Source organism: Alosa pseudoharengus, unplaced genomic scaffold (genome assembly GCF_046254945.1).
Source record: "Alosa pseudoharengus isolate Yale_2024_CS ecotype anadromous, Long Island Sound unplaced genomic scaffold, YU_APseudo_1.1 YU_APseudo_1.1_scf_17, whole genome shotgun sequence".
In the NCBI taxonomy this organism is placed as follows: Eukaryota; Metazoa; Chordata; class Actinopteri; order Clupeiformes; family Clupeidae; genus Alosa; species Alosa pseudoharengus.
The window spans coordinates 4041060-4063550 of record NW_027468640.1 but is presented as its reverse complement, the minus strand read 5'-3'; the positions used below and the strand labels follow the sequence as shown (position 1 = coordinate 4063550).

Genomic DNA, 22491 nt, shown 5'->3' with positions numbered 1-22491 from the left:
TATTTTTGTGGAATAAATGTGCTGGACTGGGCGGCGGTCATATTTTGTACCGCTCTGCGGTACATCTAGTTGCAGAAACGTTTGTTTTCTTTTCCTGTCCGCGGTTCCTTGATCAATTGCGCAGCAAATTATCAGACGATGACCCGGGACCGCGGCCCATAGTTTGAGAAATGGTGACCTGCATGCTGCCATATTAACCCTTAGAACCCTAAGCTGTTTTTAGGGCATTTTCACTACCTTTATTCATAAGGATTTATTCTGGTCATTGTAAGTGCCACACACACATATTATATATAGTTTATTTCAGCAGTCTAGGCTATCCGGATTTCATGTATTAGTACTAGCATTGATTTTATTTAGATTTTTAAAGAATTAAAATATAAAAAGCATATTATAAAAATTCTTATATTTTGACATGTATCTCACCACAGCAAGCTCATAGATCTACATGCATTTGTGTGTGTAGGGCAGACTGTCCTGAATCTGGCAATATCATTGCCATGTTGGAGGGATACTCTGGGGCTGAGCAATTTACAGAAATATGTGGTGTGTGATTTACGGAAATAAATGCCATTTTTTATTTAGTGATGAAAAATTACCTTTCTGCGCTCCATATCTGTGACACGAACTGATCTGACCTGACTTGACCCGAGTTTGTGTGTTAGCCTGTGTGTGCCTAAGTGTATGCACTCATAATGATTCTCAACTTTTTACTGCATTGCCATGAACAAAGTAAAGGCAAAAAAGGTGTTTCTTTGTTGAACAAATTGGGATGTAATGTGAGCCTTGAATTGGATGCCATGCAGGAATTTGCTAGGATCTCAAAACCGGATTATAAACATGCTTTGCCACACACAATAGCGTTGGATTATAAGCATGCTTTGCCACAAAAACAGAGAAAAACGTGGGGTAAGTCCAGCTATATGAAGTTATTATTTTTCCGTCACTTCGTCTGTTTTATAACCCAGAAGGATGTACTTGGTATCAAATGATAGCTCTGTGTCTCCTCTTTCATCTGACATGCGTGGCATATTTATCCGATCACGGGTCCACGAGTAATTCAAACGAGAGTAATTGGTGTGCAGCGTGGGTTTGTGTAGGCCTACATGATGTTATTATTTTGCAGTCACTTCGTCTGTTTTTATAAGCCATAAGGATCGATATGCATGGTGCCAATGGATAGCCCTGTGTCTCCTGTTTCATCTGATATGCTTGCTACATCTATGCGATCACGGGTTCGCGAGTAATTCAAACGAGAGTAATGAAGGTGAATGCAGAGAAGTATAGACTATAAATATGATGCAATTCGATTTAATTTCATGATTCATACTTGATCGTACAGACAAGTGTGTAGTCTCGTTGGAAAGTCCCACTTCTGCTCTGTCACGCAATAAAGGTTTCATCTCGCTGCGATGAAAAGTTCCGGAGCAATGTAACATAGAAGAAAGGGTGTGTTTTGACACTTTGCGTCAATCGGGTTCTAAGGGTTAAGGCCTTTTTACGGTGTGTTTTAGCCGGGTTTTCGCGTGGAAGGCTCTGTAGAAATCTGGCACCCTATTGAACGAAGTTAAACTGAAAGAGTGTGCCGTTTACAGACACCAGAATGAACGAGTTCACAGTAACGTTCATCAGGCAGTAATAGCCTACAGTATGTTCAGTTCACGTTCGCTCAAATTATGAACGAGTTCATGAACTTTCGTTCAATGAACGCGTTCAGGCACAACACTGTGTGTGTGTGTGGAATAAAGATAATTGAATATTACACCTGAAATGATTTATAGGGGTGTGTGTTTGTGTGAGAAAAAGTTTTTAAAAAATCAGTCAATTTCACTGACCAAAACTCAGTATTTGGTCTTGTGATACTCACTCTAGTTTTTCCAGTTTACAGTTGGGATCCTCCAGAAGAGAAGAAAGATGCTTCACTCCTGAGTCTCCTGCTTTTTCCCACTCAGCTGCAGCTCTCTCATGTGTGAGGGGTTTGATCTCAGTGCTGATGCAAGAGCTCTGAAGCCTTCCTCTCCAATACTGCAGTCATACAGGCTGTAGAGAGAAGTAGGAGAAATACTTCATCTCCATTTCCTTTTGGACAATCAAAGAGTACTGTCAAATTTACAATAATCTGAGTGAGCGAGGGAGTGACTGACAATGTGATCGAGTCAGTTGTGTGTGTATGTCTCTATGTGTGTTTGTGTTTATGTGTGTGTGTGTAGTGTTTGTGTGTAGTGTCTGTGTGTGACTGAGTGAGGGAATAAGTCAGTGCTGTGTGTCTGTGTGTGAGGGAGTGAGGGAGTAACAGACTGTCTGACAGTCGTCTGTCTGTCTGTCTGTGTGTGTGAGAGTGTCACTGACTGAGTGAGTGAGTCAGTAGTGTGTGTATCTCAGTGTGTGTGTGTGTGTGTGTGAGAGAGAGAGAAAGTGAGGGAGGGTGTCACTGACTGAGTGAGTGAGTCAGTAGTGGTGTGTGTGTGTGTGTGTGAAGGAGCGAGGGAGTAACTGACTGACTGAATTGACATCTGAAATACATTGTAAGTGTGTGGGTGTTTGTGTGAGAAAAAGTGTAAACAAAAATCACTGTCAAATTTATTGACAGCAACTCAGTATTTGATTTTGTGATACTCACTCTAGTTTCTCTAGTTGAAAGTTGGGATCTTCCAGAAGAGAAGAAAGATGCGTCACTCCTGAGTCTTCTGCTTTATTCCCACCCAGCTGCAGCTCTCTCATGTGTGAGGGGTTTGATCTCAGTGCTGATGCAAGAGCTCTGAAGCCTTCCTCTCCAATACTGCAGTTATCCAATCCTTTTGGACAATAAATCAGTACATTCATATTTACAATAATCGGTAACGCTTTAAAATAACGTGCTTATTAGGTATTAGCAGCTTGTAAGTCATTGAAATGCAAGGATAGAATAATGTTAGAAATAAAACTATCAACACAGACATTTACATCGATATTTGCCTCGGCAGGTGGTAGTGGCAGGCTAACACATACTGATAACTAGCTTAGCACCTGCGAACTCTGCAATTAGAAGGACGGGAGGAATTGTGTTGAAAACGGTCTCCACTGATATCACACTTGCTAACTTGGAAATGAGGTCCTATGTCCAAAATCCTGAACCACCCCTTTAAGACTACATATCCTGTTCCACTGCTTCCTCTGTCCTCAACTGTTTCAAAATAACAGTCCTCACCACAATAATTCACTGTTAAACCATTTAACCATTTAAACTATCCACCTATTTAACTGTTCAGTAGTAGTAGCAACCAGCATAGCAACCACCACAACTAACCTAGCAACAGCCTAGCAACCACCTCAAGTACCCTAGCAACAGCATATCAACCACCATAACTACCCTATCAACAGCCTAGCAACCACCTCAAGTACCCTAGCAACAGCCTAGCAACCATGACAAATACCCTAGCAACAGCCTAGCAACCATGTCAAATACCCTAGAATCAGCCTTCCACAGTTACAACCTAGCAACCAATATAGCAACCAATGAGTTTAACCTGGCAACCAGCATAACAACCACCACAACTAACCTAGCAACAGCCTAGCAACCACCTATGCTGGTAGCAACCGCAACTAACCTAGCAACAGCCTAGCAACCACCTCGAGTACCCTAGCAACAGCCAAGCAACCAAGCTAAGTAACATGGTTAGCATAGCTAACATGGTTAACATAGTTAACATTGTTGTTTCTAGCATAACTGCTAGAAAACATTAGCTGAGTTAGCTAAATAACATGGTTAACATAGTTAACATGGTTAATATTGTTAGCATAGTTAGCATTATTAGTATAACTGCTAGAAAACATTAGCTTAGTTAGCAAACTAGCAAACACATCATCTGTTTTAACAGTATATTTCACACCATATGTGACCAGGCGTGGGAATTCCAGGCGCAAGTCGCAGAGACGCAAGTCGCGAAAAACGACGTTGAAGTTTTTTTTTCAAAATTAGTTATTTTCGTTTTTTTGCAGAATGTGCAAGTTGAAGTCCTAAAGAAGCAATTCCATGTTTCAGATAACAGCATTGGTTGCTTTAAAAGTGTATATTTTGTCTTTGAAAATGGTTACGTTTCAGGAAGTAAACCAGCGTTTGAATTGGGCGTGACCATTAGTGCTCTTTTGTTCTGTCGGCCAATCAGCTGTATGCTAGAAGTAACCTCATGGCTACTTATACTGAACCAGCATGCTGTTTGTTTATCTCTCGGTCTGGCAGCAGAGGAGCTAGATCGTAAGATATCAGATGCTATCTCCACAGTAACATTTGACGGGGATAAAGACCGCAAAATGGAAAAAAATCCATAACTTTGACTGCAAATGTTATGGAAGAAGAAAGGAAAACTCTCTCCTTGGTACATGTTCGTGTAGTCACAAACTTTCTCCAGAATTGAGTGGAGATCCATTCTAAAATTCGGAATTTTGCACAAGCCTTTGACATCTGAAATACTTTGTTCTCAGTGTTGGGAGTAACGCCTTACAAGATAGAAACCTCCAAATAGCCTACCCTACGTACTACAGCGACTTGAGTTATTTGCACAGTATGTTTACATCGGAATTGACGTACATGGTGTTATGGATTCATTTGTCTGCAACGGAACATACAACTTCTCTCTGGAACACCTTATTAACTGAATAGTAACAACAGGTTGAGCACCTTCTGCATAGTGTGCGACAATATCCCCAAACCCTCGGATGCACATTAGAACTTATTTCGGTAGGTCAGTCACTTGTGAAGCGCAGGCTTTTCCCAAACTGCTGGTGATGCTATACAACTGTGTTCAAAGCAGGATGAGGATAACCTAAGGTTGTGTGTGTGTGTGTGTGTACAAAATTGAGCAGACAATAACCGCTTTGAAAAATATGCCATTTAACATTGTTTCACATTGCATCCCATTGAACTCATTCCATGTAGCCTACAGAAGGATTGCAATAATAATGATAATAATAACGTATTACTATATTGCAGAATTCAGTGTCAGTGCACCACCATGCATACTACTACTACTACTCTACACTCTCTACTAGTAGTAGTAGCAGCAGTAGAAGGCTAGCAGTAGGCAGTGTACATATCTATCAAACCACCTAGATGGTGAGGGTGGTGCAAAACGAGGTCAGGGAGGCCTTCATGCATTGTAGAATGTTTTGGGGTTGGAAAAGTTTGAGAACTCATGCACAAGGCTATTGATTTGAAGGCCCGTTGGAACTACAATATATATGTCTAAAAATTAGGTTTATTGTGTGTGTGACTGTTCATATTGACATTTTAAAAGCAGACTTAAAAGTAACTCAAAAGTTACTTTCTCTAGTAACTAATTACTTTTGATATACAGTAATTGATAAGGTAATTCTTTTGAAAGAAGTAACTAGTAACTGTAACTAATTACTAATTTTCACACTGTTTGTAAGTGTGATCTTGGCCAGCAGATGGCGGTACCTCCACATATAGTGAGTACTACCGATCTACATCTTTGGTCAGATTCAGAGAAGATAGTGTCACGCTCGGTGTTTGAACCCGGGCCTCTGGATCCAAGTACTGACTCTTTACCTAATGAGCTATCAGCAATTGGGTTGACTCAAGTGCAGAGACTATGTAGACAATAACTCTTCTTTATTCCAACATGAAGCTTATTTTCCAAAACAAAGGAGATCACAAAATCCAACAAAGGAGAGAAAAATCCAAACAGAGGCAAGTTTGCAACTGTACCTTAACAAAGTTCAGTTATTCCACAAAGTGGAGATTTAGTCCAAACAGTATTCCATACAGGGGCAATCCAAGAGAATAATCCAAGACACAGTCCGAGTCCAAAAGTACCAGAGTGACGCAAAACAGAGTTCAGTAGCAAGGCTAGGCAATGTAACAAAGCAATGTCAAACAAAGACTAAGCAAAGGGCATGGCAGGAGCAGAGCTTAAATACCACATGGTCAGGTCACATGACAGAGATAACAGGACACAGGTGAAATGAATAACATAGAATTAAGGCTAACAAAGCATGTGTTAAAGCAAATGACCACCAGAGGCCGCCAAAAAGTCCCAAAACCATGACAGATAGTTTACTTCATTGAACTTACTGTTCCTTGGGAAGACAGAGTGGAAGAAGCCAATGAGCTAAATACACTGCAATAGCAGAGGAGGCAGCTAAGCGAGGTTGGAGTGCACGATTAAGGCCTATTGAAATCGGTGCATGAGGGTTTGTGGCCAGATCTGCTATCAGCTTGCTGTCTGAATTGGGCATTTATGGACGAAGTCTAAGGAAGGTGGTTAGTAACATGTCTTTGGCAGCAGAACAAGCAAGCGAATGGTTGTGGGTAAGGAGAAGTTACCCTTCTTGGGGCGCAAGCTAAGGTAAGCTAACTGGCTCATTTGTTTTGTGTTTGTGACGGACGTGCTTATGTCGATGGTGATTGGTTAGGGTTTTTAGGGTTATGGTTCAGTCCACATCAACGGGACGGACCAACCTAACCAACCTAGACCATGCCTAGTATTTTTGGTATTGGATATTTCAATGTGGTAATATGGTGGCAGCATGGAGGGGAGTGTCTCCAGGATGCTGGTTTCACTGTTAAGCCTTCATGAGGTGTCGTGGGCCTAACTTAACGAAACATCCGTGAATGAGGGTGCCTACTTGATAACCCCAATGACATGCCGCAAGCTATATACTGCTGTTAGATGGGCCACTTGTCTTGTGTTTGTGACCATTGGTTAGCAGATTGGTGGTTAGCGTGCTTTTTTAAGCTAATTTGGGTAGGGGCTTCTGAATGTGTTTTTACCTTTGATTTTGGTACAAGGGATTATAACGTCTAATCCTGCATATTAATGTAAAGTAGTGTGGATGTTTGTGTTTGTGTGTGAAAATCACTGTCAAATTCACTGACAGCAACTCAGTATTTGGTCTTGTGATACTCACTGTAGTTTCTCCAGTTTACAGGTGTGATCCTCCAGAAGAGAAGAAAGATGCTTCACTCCTGAGTCTCCTGCTTTATTCCCACTCAGCTGCAGCTCTCTCATTTGTGAAGGATTTGATCTCAGCGCTGATGCAAGAGCTCTGAAGCCTTCCTCTCCAATTCTGCACCAAGACAGGCTGTAGAGAGAAATGGGAGAAATACTTCATCTCAATTTCCTTTTGGAGAATGAACAGTACTGTAGCACCGCCACATAATTTATTATTAAGATTCACTAATAAATCTGGTCAGACAATAATTAGTAACCAGGTAATAAGTGTTTTCCACATTGTTCTATTTCCACTCTTTATATGTACCTGTGGGCCAGTATCAGAATACTGTCTGTATGTTTTCTTTGGTTTACATGGGGTGTCATCAGCTGTCTGCCAAACTCGTCAACTGATTGTCTAATGCGTCAGATGATGCACTTATCAGTTGGATGTCAAACCCGTCAGCTGATTGTCTAACACGTCAGCTGACGCACCTATCAGTGGATGCGGGAACTTTTAAATGGCTTTAAATGGGGTACGAGAGAGGCGGAAAAATGCTCGGGGAGTCTAAGCGAGACCTGAGATATCGGCCGACTGGAACATAACGCTAATTGTGGAATTAGCTAAAAGCCACACCGTTTTAACGAACGAAAAATTACCTAATGCGATCGTTGCCGCGTTGGAAACCGGTAAGGCTGATCTATTTTTGGGTTGCTGAGGTTGTGTCGTGGACACAGTGTGTTTTTCTTTCTTTGTGGATTCTTCATTGCGGATTACAGTACTTACTTTTTGGTTTGTGGATTATAATGACTGGGACGTGGTGATTTTTCCGTGTTTTTTTTCTGTGGATTCATTGGATTATTATTTTTCGAGAGAAGTGACTTTGGCTGAACCTATGAGCATACGTGCACTCGTTTGTGCATGCAAACAGTTGTTGGGTGCGTGGTTACTACGCATAAAGGAAAAGCGCCTCATCACTTGAATTAATAGACTGAGTTGTACTTAATGAGGGTGAACTAAAGGGTTTGAAAAGCTGCTTATACACGGGTGTGCAAATATATTCTTGAAACTTAAATGCATTGTCAGAACTTGTTTTTTCTAATTAACTTATTTAAACATCATCCAGTAGGAGGATCAGGATAATACCTGTGTTTATTAGTAATAGTCACTTTTGAAAAAGCTAACAAATTTACAATAATCGGCTGTGTGTGTGTGTGTGTGTGTGTGTGTGTGTGTGTGTGTGTGTGTGTGTGTGTGTGTGTGTGTGTGATAAAGAGAACTGAATTTGACATCTGTAATATTTTATAAGTGTGTGTGTGTGTTTGTTTGTGTGAGAGAAAGTGTAAAAAAATGATAGCAACTCAGTATTTGGTCTTGTGATACTCACTCTAGTTTCTCTAGTATCTCCAGTTTAGAGTTGGGATCCTCCAGAAGAGAAGAAAGATGCTTCACTCCTGAGTCTCCTGCTTTATTCCCACTCAGCTGCAGCTCTCTCATGTGTGAGGGGTTTGATCTCAGTGCTGATGCAAGAGCTCTGAAGCCTTCCTCTCCGATATTGCAGTATGACAGGCTGTAGAGAGAAGTAGGAGAAATACTTAATCTTAATTAAAACAAACTTGTAATAGGTGAATCCTTCACCTAGCATAGCTATACTCGTAGCGCGTCGCTACCAAGAAAACCAGCCATGTAACTTCAAGAACGGCGACCCGACAAATCTCAAGAGAATCGTGAAACATTAACTTGTCAGTAGATATACTGTAGCTCTTTAAAGATTGTCTTTGCCTGTTGTTAATCCTTCAACTCCACAACAAAAGCATTTTTATTGTGTACAGGGGGAATATGTCACCAGATGTTTGCTATTTACAACAGCAGAGTAAAATATAAATATACCGAGACGCTAAAGGGAGCTCTACAGTTGCCAAAAATACCTAAACCTGCATAGTGTACCTTTAATTTCCTTTTGGACAATAAATTGGTACATTCAAATTGAAAATAAAAATTGAAAATGTTTGTGTCTGTGTGAGGAAAAAGTGTAAAAATAAATAAATAAAAATATCACTGTCAAATTCACTGATAGCAACTCAGTATTTGGTCTTGTAATACTCACTGTAGTTTCTCCAGTTTACAGCTGGGATCCTCCAGAAGAGAAGAAAGATGCTTCACTCCTGAGTCTCCTGCTTTATTCCCACTCAGCTGCAGCTCTCTCATGTGTGAGGGGTTTGATCTCAGTGCTGATGCAAGAGCTCTGGAGCCTTCCTCTCCAATACTGCAGTTATCCAGGCTGTAGAGAGAAGTCGGATAAATACTTCATCTTATTTTCTTCTTAGACAATCAAATGTTTAATGTGTACAAACAGTGTCTGTGTGAGAGAGATAGAAGAGAGATGACAAATGTTTAATAATGTTGTGTATAGTGTTATTAATCTATCTTTGAAGCCTTCCTCTCCAAATACTGCAGTCTGACAGGCTCCATATAGAAGTAGGAGAAATACTTAATCTGTTTGGACGATCAAATTACTGTCAAATTTACTATAATCTGTTAAATAATATTTCCTATGCACGGTTCACGATACTGCAAAAGTATCGCAATAGCATTGAAATTAAAAATGTCACATTACCCTAATGTCAGTGGTAAGAGTCATATGTTCAGGCCCGTCGCTAGAAGGCAAGCAAACCAAGCAATTGCTTGGGGCCCCGAGCTGGCCAGGGGCCCCAAGACAACGACTGGTTAAAAATAAAATGCAACGACAAACTGAGCGCCCCTTTGATAGTCAATGCAGTAAAGTGCAACGACACTGTTACCGGCAATACCGGGATCCCCCTCAAGGGGGCCCCTCTCAGTAGTCGCTGTGAGCAGTCAGCCAGCCAGGTTTGTGGTCTCTGCTGCTGCCGCGAAAATATAAAACCTCGCCAGTCATAATGAAGCGGAGTTATGCGTCCGGAAGCCAGAAGAGAAAGGAAGAGGGTGACAAGAAAAAACAAGATAGTGGTAAGTGATAAATTACACTGGATAAAATAGCTCTACTTGTCTTGTACAAATGGTGTAATTACTTGCAGCAGGAAGGCTAGCCTAGCAAAAAATGCTTATGTTAACTACCTGCCTGACGGCTTGTAACAAACTAGAACAGTTAGCGCAACTTTTTTTTTCGAACGGACGGAATATGGTTACTGTAATATGTTTATTAACGGGATAAGGAAGACGCAGATCTGTTCCAGAATCACTGTTTATCGTATTTAATGACATAACATTGCTATAGCTTTGTAATAGGTTTTGATGAAAGTGGCATAGCTTCTCTGCTATACTAACTATTCGACCGTGATAATCTATTTACCAAATGGGGATTAGGGAAACCACACGATAAATTCCGTGCATCAAAGCAGACTGGAACATTCATGTCTAGTAGTATTCATGCACGCCAGCTGTTTACTGTCTTTAAAGCATCAGGTGCGTCTGTCTAATTCTCAAACAGCAGAATGCTTAAATGCTATGTGGGGTGTCCAAAGTACGGCCCACGGGCCAACTGCGCCCCGCCACGCACTTTAATCCGGCCCGCCGAGCATTTATTAGTTTATCATAGATCCGGCCCGCCACGCACTTTAATCAGGCCTGCCGTGCATTTAATTAATTAGGTTATCATAGGCCGCTCGCTATTCCAGCATAGACAATGTTGTGATTAACTTTAGGCTACTGCAAACTGCTTTACACTCTTCTTAGAGAGCGTTTACCATGTCAATGTCAAAACAGCTTGTTACATCGAGATACATAGTATCTCCATTGCAGCAGATCCAGAGCCATAGACTCTGGCTCTGAGCAGATCTAACTACGTTATGTTATGCTACTCCATTTAATTGGGAACGCATTTGAGCGTGCACAAGAGGGAGATACTGCGACAGGTTCCAGCTGGCTTGTTATTGTTGATCATTGATATCTCCTTTTTATAAGAAACTTTTAAAAGGAAATCGCGATGGCAACAGTAGTTTCCACTACTGACCATTTATAAACTGTGAGCCATAGGCACAGCACTAGCCATAGGCTAGTGGAGCTGGCTTAAAGTGACAGTGCACCATTTATAAATGAATTAAACAACATCAAATTAACAGTATTTCTTAAGAAATTAATTTTCTACAACAGAATTACTTTGTCATTTAAATTATACAAAACATATATATATATATATATATATATAACTTTTGTTGTTGTGTGGCCCGCCGGCCAATTTTCAAAACCCAATGTGGCCCTTGAGTCAAAAAGTTTGGACACCCCTGGCCTAGGTCAATGTATAACATTAGCTTGGGATGTTTTTACAGTAAGCATTGGTAGTTGTGAAAGCAGCTGCATCCCTTCTAAATATCAAAATATGGAAATGCTAACATATCTTTTCTTTCTCCCTCAAGGTGCTTTGCTTAAAATTCTCAGCCCTCCGGCTCTTCCTAAGGATACCTCCACTGATGAAGATGGCCTGAAAGGTTAATCTTATGTGTGTGTGTGTACTTGTATTTATGTTGGATTTTTAAATTGCTATACAACCTGCACTCTTTATAGTTTGAACAAGGCATCCTTTTTCTGCATAAGATGGCAGTGTTTTATTTTCTCACTTTGTGAGAACTGAAAAATGTTAATGTGAGTGTGTGTGTGTGTGTTTAAGTATGTTGGATTTAGTTATTGTGCACTTTTTTGCATTTATATCGGATTTTATGGTACGGTGGTGTTTTTGCAAATGTTCAAATGTTCAAAACTAATGCACAGTATATATATGCAACTGCAGTATTGCACTGTCAACATTTTGTATTTATATAAACTGTGGGATAAACTGTATGGCTATGCGGTGGTTCCTGTAGGCTTTGCGTGCGGTGGGGGGGGGGGGGGCCTCCATGTCCATTTTGCTTGGGGCCCCCAAATTCCTTGAAACGGAAGGCCTACCTGCTCGCTCAGCACTGACGGCGCCCCCACTCCCTCTTCTATGTCAAAATTCTAGATGGAATCTTATGAGATAGGGCGCCTCTAGCCTGTTAGTCCTCTAAAATGTTATAGAACATTGAGAAAATGTTGAAATGATTTAGAAACGGACCGCAGTAGCTACATATAGAAAATACCAAATATATACATTTATTTTTTTTACCATCGCTTTGGCACCCCCATGGAGCTGCGCCCTTATGCGCCGCATATAGCGCATACCCACTTTTTGCGCCACTGATTAGACCCCCCCCACCCACACACTGGACACATGCATCATACTGCACACACACACACACACACACACACACACACATACACACACACACTGGACACATGCATCATACTGCACAAATGAAGCCACAGAACTGATTATTATGGGATACTGAAATGTCTTACCTGAGTGTCTCCAGTGTACAGTGTGGGTCACCCAGTCCACTACACAATTCTTGGACCCCAATATCTCCAATACTGTTGGCACTGAGGTCCAGATGTTTCAGCTTTGAAGACGCTTTGGTGAGGACAGATGCCAGACCTGCACAGCTCCTCTCAGTGAGCCCACAACTGTTGAGCCTTAAGGGGAAACATTCCACCAGTTAACAGACACTCTGGTGTCTGACTTTGATACCATAAGTACATTAGTGTTGTGCTTCTAAATCATACTTAATATCAACATAAATGGTATTACCCCCCCCCTCCCTCCCATTCATGACCATAATTATTGCTATCCTACTCACAGAGCCTTTTGGGATTCCTCCACTACTGACTGCAGCCTTAGGAGACATTCATCAGACATGTTGTACTTCTTCAAGTCAAACACATCCAGCTTTTCTTCTGATGTCAGAAGCACAAACACGAGAGCTGACCACTGTGTGGATGAGAGTTTGGCTGCAGAAAGTGTCCCTGCACTCAGGAAGCTCTGGACCTCCACCACTAAGGAGTGATCATTGACTTCATTAAGACAGTGGAAGAGGTTGATAACTCTTTCTGATGATCGAAACCCACTGATCTTTGTCTTAATGTAGCTGCTTATTTCCCATTTGCTTTCATGTTGTACTTTCTTTATCAGGCCACTCAAGAGTCTCTGGTTGGATTCCAGAGAGAGGCCAAGAAGAAAACGGAGGAAAAGATCAAAGCGCCCATCTTCATGTTCCAATGCTTTGTCCACAGCACTCTTCTGTAAGGTGGTCATGGATTTGTCCGATGTTTGCCGTTTCAGAAGCTGTAACACTTTTCTGGGGGGTTGCTGTGGGGACATGAGATCTTTCCCCTCAGTTATTAACATCAGGATCACATACAAAGCTGCAAGATACTCCTGGATGCTCAGATGCACAAAGCAGTACAGCTTTTCCTGATGAAGGCCTGACTCTTCCTGAAAAATCTGCGTGCAGATGCCACAGTGTACTGCTGCCTCTCTGACATTAATACCACTCTCTCTCAGGTCATCTTCATAAAATATCAGGTTGCCCTTCTCCAGCTGTTCGTAGGCTAACTTTCCAAGAGCAAGAAGACTAGCCCGATTCCACTGTGGATCTGTGTCATAAACTCCTTCAAACTTCAGGCTCCTCTGCTTGGTTTGAAAAACAAGGAAATATGTGTACATCTCTGTCAAAGTCTTTGGAACTTGTTTACCTCCTTCAGTCTTAAGAAGAAATTCAATAACAGTAGCAGCAATCCAGCAAAATACTGGTATGTGGCACATAATGTGGAGGCTTCTTGATGATTCTATGTGACTGATAACTTTGCTGGCAAGATTCTGATCACTAATCCTCTTCCTAAAGTACTCCTCTTTCTGAGGGTTGCTGAACCCTTGTACTTCTGTGACCCGGTCAACACACTCAGGAGGGATTTGATTGGCTGCTGCTGGTCGATAGGTGATCCAAATGAGAGCAGAGCTAAACAAATTACCCTTGATGAGATTTGTCAACAGAACATCCAAAGAAGTGACCTTTGTCACTTCAGTCAAAATTTCATTTTTCTGAAAGTCTAGTTGGAGTCGACACTCATCCAGACCGTCAAAGATTAACAACATTTTGTACTTCTCCTGGGTGGGAAAAGTTAACTGCATCATTTCTGAGAAAAAGTGGTGAAGAAGATTCATCAAAGAGAGTTGTTTGTCTTTCATGCTGTTGAGCTCTCGAAAAGGCAGTGGAAATATGAAGTGGACATCCTGGTTTGCTTTCCCCTCAGACCAGTCCAGGATGTACTTTTGAACCGAGACGGTTTTGCCAATGCCAGCAACTCCCTTTGTGATGACACTTCTGATTGGTTTGTCTTGGCTAGGTAAGGGCTTAAAGATGTCTCTGCATTTGATTGGTGTCTCCTGTCCAGCTGATCTCTTGGATCTGGACTCAATCTGCCTGACTTCATGCTCCTCATTTACTTTCCCACTTTCTCCCTCTGTGATGTAGACCTCTGTGTAGATCTTTTCCAGCAGAGCAGAGCTCCCTTGCTTGGGTATTCCTTCAAACACACTCTGGTACTTGTTCTTGAGATTTCCTTTTAGCTCAGTCTGGCGCACTACACAAAGTTCGACTAGAGAAAAGCATAAAACAAAATAATGTTAGCCAGCCACCAATAATCTGGGTGGAAACAAATTCTTATATGGAGGGATCTTGCATTGATCTGAAGTACTTTATCTCAAGATATCTTCTACTAGAATTTGAAGTGGGCGGTGGTAGTGTAGTGGTTAAGGAGCTGGGCTAGCGTGCAGTAGCCTGAAAGTTGTCGGTTCAATTCCCAGCTTCCACCGCTGTGCCCTTGAGCAAGGCACTTAACCCCAAGTTGCTCTGGGGACAATGTGATCCCTTGTAATATAGTTGACATATGTAAGTCACTTTGGTAAAGAAGTGTCTGCTAAATGTAATGTAATGTAAAGATAAAATATGTCCAATGTGTGTTTTAGTGCCTTATTGATGTTTAATTGCAAATGGAAATACACACATACTGGGCAGCCGTGGCCTACTGGTTAGCGCTTCGGACTTGTAACCAGAGGATTGCCGGTTCAAACCCCAACCAGTAAGAATGGCTGAAGTGCCCTTGAGCAAGGCACCTAACCCCTCACTGCTACCCGAGCGCCGCTGTTGTTGCAGGCAGCTCACTGCACCGGGATTATTGTGTGCTTCACCTCACTGTGTGTTCACTCTGTGATGAGTGTGTCACTAATTCACGGATTGGGATAAATGCAGAGACCAAATTTCCCCTCACAGGATCAAAAGAGTAAATATACTTATACTTAACACATACAATGCAAGACACTGACACCAGAAATTGCTATTTTTTGTTTCCCTAATGAAGCTCTCAGATTTTATTGATCAAAACCATAGAAAATGCAAATAAAGAAACACTTCTTACTTTCTTGCAGTTTGTCAGCAATATTATTCTGTTTCATGTTCCTCAGGAAGTGCAGTGCCATCTTGAGAGCCCCTTCTCTGGCATCACTCTCATCCTGCTCTTTACCCTCAAAGTTTTCTTGGTAATCTGGACTCAGAATCTTCTTGAATCTCTTCAGCTCATTCTTCACAAAGGTGATGATCTTCTCCTCAACCAACTGGTATACAAATATGTGATTATACTTTGCATTACAATACCCAGGTTTTGAATGAGACCATAGTATTGTTGTTCTGTACTATAACATGTAAAACGTGTATATCAGTGCAGCAGGTTGTGGCTGCATCCAAACCTGGAATATGTGCTTGAGGTCCACCTGGGTAAACTGGTCGCTGATGGCATCTGGTTTGCATTCTTCCATTTGGCGACTGAGTATTTAAAATTAGATTAGATTAGATTCAACATTATGTGCAGGGTACAAAGACAACGAAATGCAGTTTGCGTTCAAAAGTGCCAAAAAGTGCAATGTGATATACAAAGTATAGGCAAGTGGTTCAAGTTCAAGTAGTTTATTGTCATGTACTCAAAAAAAGGAATTTAAAGCTCAACTTTAAAGAAAATAGTAATTAAAAGGGGTAATGGGGTGTTTGGGGGAGGGGGGCAGGGTTCTAAATTAACTTTTTTGATCACCAGCCAATGTGGCTGGTAACTTTCTAAAGTTACTAGCCAATTAGAATTTCTATTAGCCATTTTTTTTTTCCGGTGAAAATAAGAGAATTATGAGTTTATGAGATGAGTGTCACTGAATGCATTTGGTCATTGTATTAACATTGTTGGCATGAATACATACCACAAAATATACACAGAAGTGCACTTCACTTCATTTCATGTTTGGGATCTATCTATCTATTTCTCTATCGATATCCTCATCCCCTGCTTCATTCCTATTCTCGCCCCCATCAGTCTGTACCAAGTTTAATCTTAGTTTAATCTTAACTTAATAAAAAGGAGATATCAATTATCATCAACAATGACAAGCCAGCTAGAACCTGCCACTCGTTTTCTCTCCCTCTCCTGCACACTCAGACGCGTTCTCAATTAAATGGAGTAGCATAGGGCCTATATGTTCAAGTTGGATCTTTATAGAGAGGACCCGAAAAGTATCATATTTATGTAACATGCTGTTGGTGCATGTTGACATTGTATACTTTCTCTAACAAGAGTGAAAAACAGTTTGCAGTACAGCTACTATTTATTGGCTAAATGTTGCTCCCTCCTCTGTCTCTTGGTGCCCTATGCACAGTGCGTGATGCGTGTGGTGGTGGTGATAACTGATCAGGCTACCTTTTTAAAACTGAAAATGTTCGCCTACAAGCTCCTCACGTTCCATCTTCAGCTAACTCCATAGACAATAAAATAAACGATCTTGCTGCTTCAGGTTTTGCGGCCTCCGTTACATGACATCAGCCCCCCACAAAGGAAATAGGTAAACACAATGCGTTAATTGCGTTAATATTTCGTAATGTATTATGCATTTGTGTTATGTACATGTGTTAGGTACTTTTTACTTTACTTTCCTGGTTAACTCCCTCCTCGTTCAGTCTATGCTCCCTGCTCTGGCTCCGCTCGTTCTTCTAACTCCTTGTGTTTTCTGGTAGACGCTCCGTTCGTTTCCATGGTCTCTCGCGCTGGTTTCACTGCAAACTGCGTGCAGCCGACGTAGCATACGGCACAGTGGTCATGGGAAATGTAGGAAGTACTGCCGGGGATATATGACCGAAAACAGAGCCTTGTGCATCATGCATTTAATGCCTCATGCATCACCGGCCAAACTGGCTAGTAAGTTTTTATTATTACCCGCCAAAATGAATTTTAACCCGCATTTGGCGGGTTGGCGGGTGTTAATTTAGAACCCTGGAGGGGGGGTGTACCTGTGTGTGGGGTGGTAGGGGGTATATTGTGTGTTTGGTTAGGGGGGATGATGAAATGGTGTGTGTTTATGGAGGCGGTGTTGTGTGGTTATGGTGTGTGTGTTTGGGGGGTATGGTGCAATGGTATGTGAGTGTCGGGGGGATGGAGGGGGTAGTATATATGTATGTTGGGGGCGTTATGGGATTCATAAATAGTATAAGATAGTGCAGTGTAGTCAGTAGTGTACAGTTAAGAAGGTGATATAGTTTACAGTAATATAAATGAACTAGAATTGCATCTCTGAGGAACTGAAAGAGTGTGCTTGATCAGGTGCAGGTCGCCAAAAGGATTGCAACAGTACCTCATTTTTGAAAATTGGGGTGAAAAAATGGTTAGTGTATAAAATTGAGTCCAGGCACATACTTATTGATCAGATGGACTGTATATGTGCTTCTGTACATTAAAACACACAAACACACCCTCACTCCCCTCTTTGCTTCTACGTCAGCCCCCTTTGTAACCTTTCCCCAATAGAATCTTCCCCTTTCTGACTTGCATGAGCTCAGGTCAGTGAGGCCTGCAGGCCATAAATAGCAAATGGTAGTTTAAAACTGGTTATATCAGTGTATGGTATAATCACAACATTAGATGACAATATGTGTGTTACTATGGATTTATAACAAGTTTAATGCAGCGGTCATTAGTAAACATAAAACAAACACAACAGGAGGGTTAAGCAACTTTCAGTGAAAACTAAGCCTTCTTAGTGTTTTAAAAATAGCGATTTTGACAAGATCATGTGGCTATCAAAAATACTTCCCATTCAGAACTCCATTTGACCCAAAACAACAACATGACATGGTTATAAGTGGCGCTTCAGACGTAATTATGCTTTTAAACAAAAGTTTTACTCGTGTAAATTCACAAAAACACTCTAGGATGCATTTTGGCGAGTTACGCTTTCAGAGAGAAGTTTATGCTTCGACGTGCTAGGAGTCCAGCACTAGTGTCAGTTTTGATGTTTGACGGCTCCCGTAGTTCTAAATGAGGCAGCGCTTGAGAGGTTGGTTGCTATATAACTCCTAACCACTAGATGGGAGAATTTCTTACCCAGGGGGGCTTTAAGAAGAACAATAGTGGATCCACTAAATATAAATATATGCAATTGGGCAGCTGTGGCCTACTCGTTAGCGCTTCAGCCTTCTTAAAGCCCCCCTGTGTAAGAAATTCTCCCATCTAGTGGTTAGGAGTTATATAGGCGATGCTAGGTTTTAGTAAAGCATGGTTTAGTGGAATAACTGTTCCATACGGTCTTGCAAGCAGACTCCTTCAAATGCACCGTTGACTGTCAAAATACCGATGCATTCTTTGACGTCAGGCTTTGCGTTGTTAAAGGGAAAGACAGATGTCATTCTCATTGGTTTAAATGATGTTACACCTCAAGCACACCCATGACTGATTAAGAAACCTAGGAACACCTTGTTGCGCCATGTGCTCAACGTTTGATAACGAAAACACTCCCAATGTGGGCTGAACATCCTACTAAATTTGAACAAGCTTTTGACTAGTGACGATGCGCTTTAGACTGTCATGATAGGGCCCTAGATCTTCCATACATTTTAATGATATTTTATTTTCGAGGGCAATTGAGATCTGGGATTCTTACCTTGCTTTAAAATTAATTATTTTTACCCTGCACACATGAGAGTTCGTGCCTGGAGGAGGGGCCGCTCATACTCCCCTTAATTATTGCAAATATAGGGAATTGGGAATTTGCCGTTTTTTCAATTGACAAAAACGGCAAACTCTCAAGTTCACATTAAAATTGTTGGACATGAAAGCCCACATGGACGTGATGACAAAAGTGATGACGAGCCCCTAACTGGGCAACTCTGTTAGCAAAATCTAGCCCCAGTTTCTGACCTCTGACTCACACATTACGTGACGTGAATGATACGGAATGATGATGTTTTCACTGGGAAAAAGGTTTTTCCGATGCCCATGAACACTAGGTTAATTGCGACTTCCGAACAGTTTTTGTGAGTGCTACTTTGTTAATATTTGGGAAACTGCGAGTAAGGGGCTGTGACTAGACCGCCAGGCTGCTGAAATGCTGCGACTGTGAAAGCGCAGCAAATGAACTTCAGAAACAATTTCAAATCAGGTCCCTTGCCACAGGTGTATAAAAATCAAGCACCATGCAGTCTGCATTCATAAACTATGTGCTTGATTGTACACACCTGTGGGACCTGACAAAACCTATGAATATATTTAAAAGGAACCGGCTAGTACGACATGTTGGCCTTATAAGATTAACGTTGACGTCAGCTATAAAAAGGTGGTATAAAAACACTCCAAATGTTACACGTCTTAATGCTTTCTGGGTAGTGAGTGACGTGAAATGGTTGAACCGCATAGGTCTTGACAGTAAGCCTAGGCTACAGCGAGATGAACATGTCTGCCATTCATCCTTTTCAGTTTAGTAAAAGTGTAAGCCTCACAAAATAATAAACACAATCCAATAACTTGTCTGAGTCTTTCCCTGGTAGTGGGGTCGTATGTATGTGTAATTTTTCTCAGTCATTTCAAATTGGTGTTAAAGTTTGGTTTTCACTTCTAAGTTGAAGTGAAGGGTCTATAGAACAATTTGAGTCCGAGTGTCAAACACACAGATAACAAAATAGCCTCTAGGGGGCGCTGCAAAATATTTAAACTGCTACAACTTTTGACTAGTTTAACCAAATATAACATATGAGGTATGTATGGATTCAGAATTAAAAGGAGAAACTGGTGAACTAAGCATTTGGTTACCAGATTAAAAACACACTTTATAATAAACACACTTTTAGCCCATGGGCAGCAAAATTCTGCTTTTTTTTTAGATAAAGGGTGGAAATGCCCTCAAAGTTGCAATGAAACATAATTTTTAAAGTTATTGAAAAGCCTGGGTAATCACTCAACTCGATTTAAGATCGTTGTTCAGAATATGCCTGAAGCACAAAGATACCTAGGATACCCATACACAAATATGGCTGCATAAAGCCGATGTGATATTAAGCACCCAACTTGCAACTTTGAGTTTATGAATTTAGGATCATGAGTACCAACTTTTTTCAATCAAGCCATCATTTTATTCACACAAAAAATCACAAAAGAACTTTATATCTGGAAGAAAGTAAATCAATAATAATGTGCGTGGAATTTTGAGGAATCCATTGCGTAATACAGGCTTGTGAAAAAGGCTAGAGGGCTATTTTTGAGTACAAAAATCAATGACCAATGACACAGTTTCTGAATAAAGACGGTTTTAGGTAGTCATGAAGTAGTTGTGATAGCCTAAAGTAGGCAACAGACCCATTACACAGCTCAGTCATCATCATGGGCATTGCCTAGCTCTCTATATCAGGGCCGTGCAGAGACCTTTGGAGGGCCAGGGGCTCAAATTGAAAAAGGGGCACATGAAACAAGATTTTTAAACATATGTCAGCATAATTTACAGTTCAATCTGTTAAATTAAAGCGACCCATATTGAAACAAAATTCAACATGGAATCTTACAACAAACTACATCATACTATAGTATTTGTCTACTGTTTTTGAGGCATCTTGCACTGCATAATTCAATATCATGATTTATAAAACAAAACACAAATTAATTTTGTAAAAACCAACCTGAATTGACATGAATCTAGCTTTTAGTCAGTTTTATAGCTGTAGTTCAGCTGTTGTTCAGTTGTTCAGCTTTGAATCAGAAAATATAGTTTAAAATTATAGCAATTATATACAGTACCCTCCAGAATTATTGGCACCTCGGTTAAAGTTGACTAAAAACTGGTATAAAAAAACAATCTGTTGGTGATTTATTGTAATCTCACAATGAAAGAAATTAGGAAAAATCCAAACTTGAAGGGAAGCAAATTTATTTGGAGAAAAAGGAAATTAAATATTTGTAACAAAAACACATTGCTCACAATTATTGGCGCCCCTGCTTGTAATAACTTCTTAAGCCTCCCTTTGCCAATAAAACCTATAAAGTTGGAGAATACAAAGCAAGGGATTTAAGACCGTTCGTCTTTACAAAATCTCCCCAGATCGTCCAGATTCCTAGGTCCACACTCCTCTTTGACTCACCCCACTGTTTTCCTATGGAGTTTACAGTAGATCAGGGGACTGAGATGGCAATGTCTGGAGCATGATTTTGTGTTCAGCAAACAATATTTGTTTTGATCTGGACATTTGCTTTGGTTCATTGACCTGATGAATGATCCAATCATGACCAACTTTTAGTGTCTTGGCAGAGATTGGCAGATTTCCTTTGAAAATGTTCAGGTTTTTCTTGGTGTTCATGACACCATGCACCTTAATTAGGTTCTCAAGGCCTTTGGGAATAAAAACAGCCCCACAATAGCACAGCCCCTCCACCATAATTATCATTAGGCATGGGGTTCTTTTCAGTATAGCCATTCTGTACACCAAACACATATAAAGTTTCTAGCCAAAGAGCTCAATTTTCATTTCATCTGACAATAGACCACACTTCCAGACAAAGTCACTGTACCATTCAGTAACTCCTGCCGTTTACATTAGTAGTTAAATGGCTGGACAGGCTTTTACCTGCATGCCCTTTAAATAAGCTATTAGCAGTGAGGTCACTTTTGAAGATTTTTTGGGGACTTGGTGACCCTCAAGATGATACATCATCGGTTTAATACAGCTATTATCTGTCCCTATAGCCCAGAAACCCCCATTCAACCCCATCTTCAACCTTTACAATTTATCTTCATTCACTTACATAAACATACTGTCTACTGTTTTAGCCAAAATTGTACAAAGTAAAGAGGCATCATACAGGCCCCTCTGATTGGACAGACAGTCTATCAGTCAATCCCCGTCAACAACCATTTCCATTGATTCAAAGGGCCAACATGTAAAAATAGACACCAATTTTGCAACAAACCAGTCTGAAATAAGCATGAGAAATGTACTAACTCTTTGAAAATAAAAGAATGTTCCTCAACAATGCAATATTCTAAAAATCAGATATTCTAGAATGCTTATTCTACAACATTCTAATGCAATTTTTGTCAGTATTTGCTGAAAGATAATGCATAAAACAACCCTCATTTTAACATATTTCCACCAACTGGATTTTCATTGACTTTTACTATGGTGTTTAAATCACCAATTGAAATATAAAAATGTGAAAATAAATTCTGTTGAAATAAGTTTTGGGTCAGACCTTACTTTGCCTGGACTACATGAAACATTTAATTTCTTGAATTTCCCCTAGGGATCAATAAAGTATATCTATCTATCTATCTATCTATCTATCTATCTTGCATGGGATATCATAGGCCTAATGTTT

General features: G+C 40.7%; 2 protein-coding genes across 2 annotated transcripts in view; both read right to left on the bottom strand.

The window, feature by feature from the left end:
- The window catches only part of LOC143127849 (uncharacterized), a 102905-nt gene that overhangs the window by 37073 nt on the left and 43341 nt on the right, over nt 1-22491 (bottom strand). The window contains exon 11 of the mRNA XM_076289563.1: nt 9041-9214. Coding sequence (XP_076145678.1) covers nt 9041-9214 — 174 coding nt within the window. The remainder of the gene's footprint in view (nt 1-9040; nt 9215-22491) is intronic.
- On the bottom strand, nt 9357-15637 carry LOC143127817 (NLR family CARD domain-containing protein 3-like). The gene is made up of 5 exons (XM_076289534.1): nt 15569-15637; nt 15241-15436; nt 12624-14421; nt 12286-12459; nt 9357-9399 (listed from the first exon to the last, which is right to left on the bottom strand). The coding sequence occupies exons 1-5, from the start codon at nt 15635-15637 to the stop codon at nt 9357-9359; spliced, it is 2280 nt and encodes a 759-aa protein (XP_076145649.1).

What these genes read in the sequence shown, in the direction of transcription:
- LOC143127817 (XM_076289534.1), bottom strand. Translation starts at nt 15,637, where the DNA reads ATGGAAGAATGCAAACCAGATGCCATCAGCGACCAGTTTACCCAGGTG. An exon ending in ACCTCAAGCACATATTCCAG is followed by an intron (nt 15,437 to 15,568) that starts GTTTGGATGCAG and finishes TTTGTATACCAG; the next exon opens with TTGGTTGAGGAGAAGATCAT. An exon ending in TGCTGACAAACTGCAAGAAA is followed by an intron (nt 14,422 to 15,240) that starts GTAAGAAGTGTT and finishes GCTTTTCTCTAG; the next exon opens with TCGAACTTTGTGTAGTGCGC.